This window comes from Copadichromis virginalis, linkage group LG10 (assembly GCF_057382275.1).
Source record: "Copadichromis virginalis isolate Kocher_CV1m ecotype Utaka linkage group LG10, C_Virginalis_male_GT1.1, whole genome shotgun sequence".
NCBI lineage: Eukaryota > Metazoa > Chordata > Actinopteri > Cichliformes > Cichlidae > Copadichromis > Copadichromis virginalis.
In genome coordinates, this window is record NC_140627.1 from 13091319 (window position 1) to 13094322 (window position 3004).

Genomic DNA, 3004 nt, shown 5'->3' on the forward strand with positions numbered 1-3004 from the left:
ATTCACACACAGTCTTAGGCCTACAACCTACAGTCCTACATTCCTCTTTACCACAACATCACTGTAAACAGGGAGCTGTTATGATACTTAGCATAAAGTCATTTTTCATCTATACTTAACTCTGTTTCCCTGACACAGCCTTGATAATCCCCCGTGCATGATTGGTCTTACCCTTTATTTACACATGACACTCTGAAAGGTGCTTTTGAAAGTAGGGGGCCAGCCAGAGACACATTGCATGAAAACATCACAGGACAGCTGCACAATCAAAAACGAAAAGTAAAACTCTTCCACTGGGTGCCGACCAGCAGGGACAAGAACTAATGTATTTGGACAGCTTGAAGTCAGAAGTCCAGGGGGTTATGACCCCGGGTCCTTTTTACGTCAGACTTTTTGTCTCGTGCCAGTTACCAGCCCTATAAAAGCAGCTGTTTGGTTGACCAAGAGCTAGATGTGCTTCTGGTTGGGGTTTTTGGTTGCTGTTGCCATCTCGAACATTAATTTGTGATTCCCTCCAGACCGGAAAAATGTATGCAGCTCTTACGCTATTCTTCTTCATGTGCTTGACCGCCAGCACCCATGCAGATCACCATCAGCCTTGTCGTAAGAGTTTGCAGTTTTACCCTATCCATAAAAATTGAAATTATTTTTCAGGCATCTTTTAGGATCGCTGCATTTTTTTTAGTTACAACACACAAACTCCAGTCTATGTATTGGATCAAATTATATTTAATGTTTGTTAGTATATGAAAGGTCTTAACTATCATACTTTTATCTTTCAGATGCACCCAATATGACAGGATTCATGTCTGTGGTAAGTTTTTAAAAATATATATTATTATTATTTGTCATTCAGATCAACTCCTGATCCTTGCATTACATTTTAAACTCTTTAATTCTCCCTTGTTGTGTCTCGCCGTATGCTTTCGAATGAAACTAGATGTCAATGAAAGGTGAAATGAAAGCATATGGTGCATTCACCTATGATTCAATGGGCAAGAAGCTACGGTTCAGATCAAACGAGAGCAGCGCCACAAACGCTTCACATAGTATGGATCTGCTGATGTTTTTCGAAGAGGTAACTGCTTTAAATCTGTAACGCCGACAAGTAAATACATGACTTGAAGTTGTTTAGCAACTTAACATGCAAGTCTGTCTCTGGCAGGGGACATTCTACGAGATTGAAAGCAAAAACCAGAGCTGTGTGAAAAAAACGCTGCACTGCAGCATGCACCCTCTGGATATTCCCGATGATGCCACGTTTTCCACTAAAGAACACTCTGGGAGTGCAGCCATCGAAGGGGAGGGATTACAGCTAGACGTATGGACAGGATCGATGCCCGACAAGAAAGGTAGGGGGTGACGCGCTATAAACAGAGGAGAGAATTCGAGGGACGCTCCTGTATAACTGTGGTGATATTCACTGTATTTGAATGTTTTCTGTTCTCGTTTTCAGGCCACTATTCCATGTCTGTAACCAAGGGATGTTTGCCTGTGTTCACTTTCTACTTCACTGAGTCCACATCATTCCTTTTCAGGTAAGCTGTGTTGATTTTTTTCAGCTCTTTTTAACATCTGAGCAATATACTACAGGGATGCAAACAACATACAGTGAATGCCCATAAAGTATCTCTGTCACTTTCTTACAGGACCATGGAGATTGAAAACGAGATCAAGGACCCCGATCTCCTTGTGGTGCCTTCCTTTTGTATGGGACAGCCTGTGGAGGACACACCTGAAGGGACAGTAAATGGTTTCCTCAATGAGTTTGTGTAGATGAAGCCTCACCTGCAGAAAATTAAGCCCCTTATGCAAGCATGGCCTGCCAGAACTATAGACTTTTCTCTCCTTTTATGTGAGTTTTTCTTGTGACACTGCACTGCATCACATCTGTTTCCATCACACCCTCAGCACCCGTGGGAAGATATGGCTTTGAACGCGTCATACTGTAAGCATACATGTTGATGTAAAGGGAGAAGAGGTGAAATGGATTTTAGAATTAGTTACAATTACTAACAGTTGGTGGCTTACCAAGTCGGCCTGCTTACAAAAACCTGTAAGATATGATTAATGGAACAATAAAATGTCAAAGCTGTCAAAAATCTCATGTTTTTTCTTGTTGGTCTGAGTTTGTACAAATTTTGCCCTGGAGCAAAAAAACAAAAACCATGTGTCTAAAACAAATGACACCTTTTTAAATATATTAAAATATATTAAATAATATAGGAGATCTCATAGTAAAGACACTGCCAACATTGAGTGAACAATTTAAGAATTGAATGACTACAACAGCAATAATCATTGTTAATCAATAGCCTATATAATTTAATGGGTACCAGTGTGATTAGTGAAAAAACAAACAACACAAAAAACACAATTCTATTAATATGTGTATTGTGGCCCCAAATGAACTCTTTTGATTGTGTTACTGAGGTAAACTGATTAATCATTCTTTGTGTAGTAAGAAAGCAGAAAATTCCCCTAAAGGTACAAAGTAGAAACATATTATTACTTTGTATGTTAGCATAATAAAATAAGCTTAAATGTACAACATTGTACACATCTATTGACTTACTTACTTAGCCTACTTGGATTTTCATTCAGTAGGCCACTAATCTATTTTCTGATAGCTCATTCCGAAAAACTTCAGCAGTGCAGGGAGTGGAAGAAATAGGGCAGCTTTTACCAGCTAAATCCAAACTTTGCCCTTTTACTGATTCCAGTTCAGTCTTAAAGTTCTTACTTGATCAAAGAGCTGAGAGCATTTATCCCAACAACACTGTGCCCGTAAATTAGGGCACAGTGGTTAGGATTTGATTAACTATCAATAGTCAATGACCCCTGCCTCATTGGGAAGTTAGACAGCATGCGAGGTACTGTCCTACCTAATGGACAATCTCCGTGACTCAATCGGCGATCACATGAGAGCGGTCCATATGGACCTGCCGCTACGAGGAACCAGGATATGGACCTGCCGCTACGATAGCCCTGACAGGATATGGTC

The 3004-nt window shown here is 40.2% G+C and overlaps 1 protein-coding gene across 1 annotated transcript; it reads left to right on the top strand.

The window, feature by feature from the left end:
* The first annotated feature begins 436 nt into the window (after positions 1–436).
* Positions 437–2107, top strand: epd (ependymin). The gene is made up of 6 exons (XM_085469902.1): positions 437–603; positions 783–814; positions 941–1078; positions 1166–1352; positions 1457–1538; positions 1650–2107. Exons 1-6 carry the CDS (start codon positions 528–530, stop codon positions 1774–1776), a joined length of 642 nt encoding a protein of 213 aa, XP_085326028.1. The 5' UTR covers positions 437–527; the 3' UTR covers positions 1777–2107.
* The last annotated feature ends 897 nt before the right edge of the window (positions 2108–3004 follow it).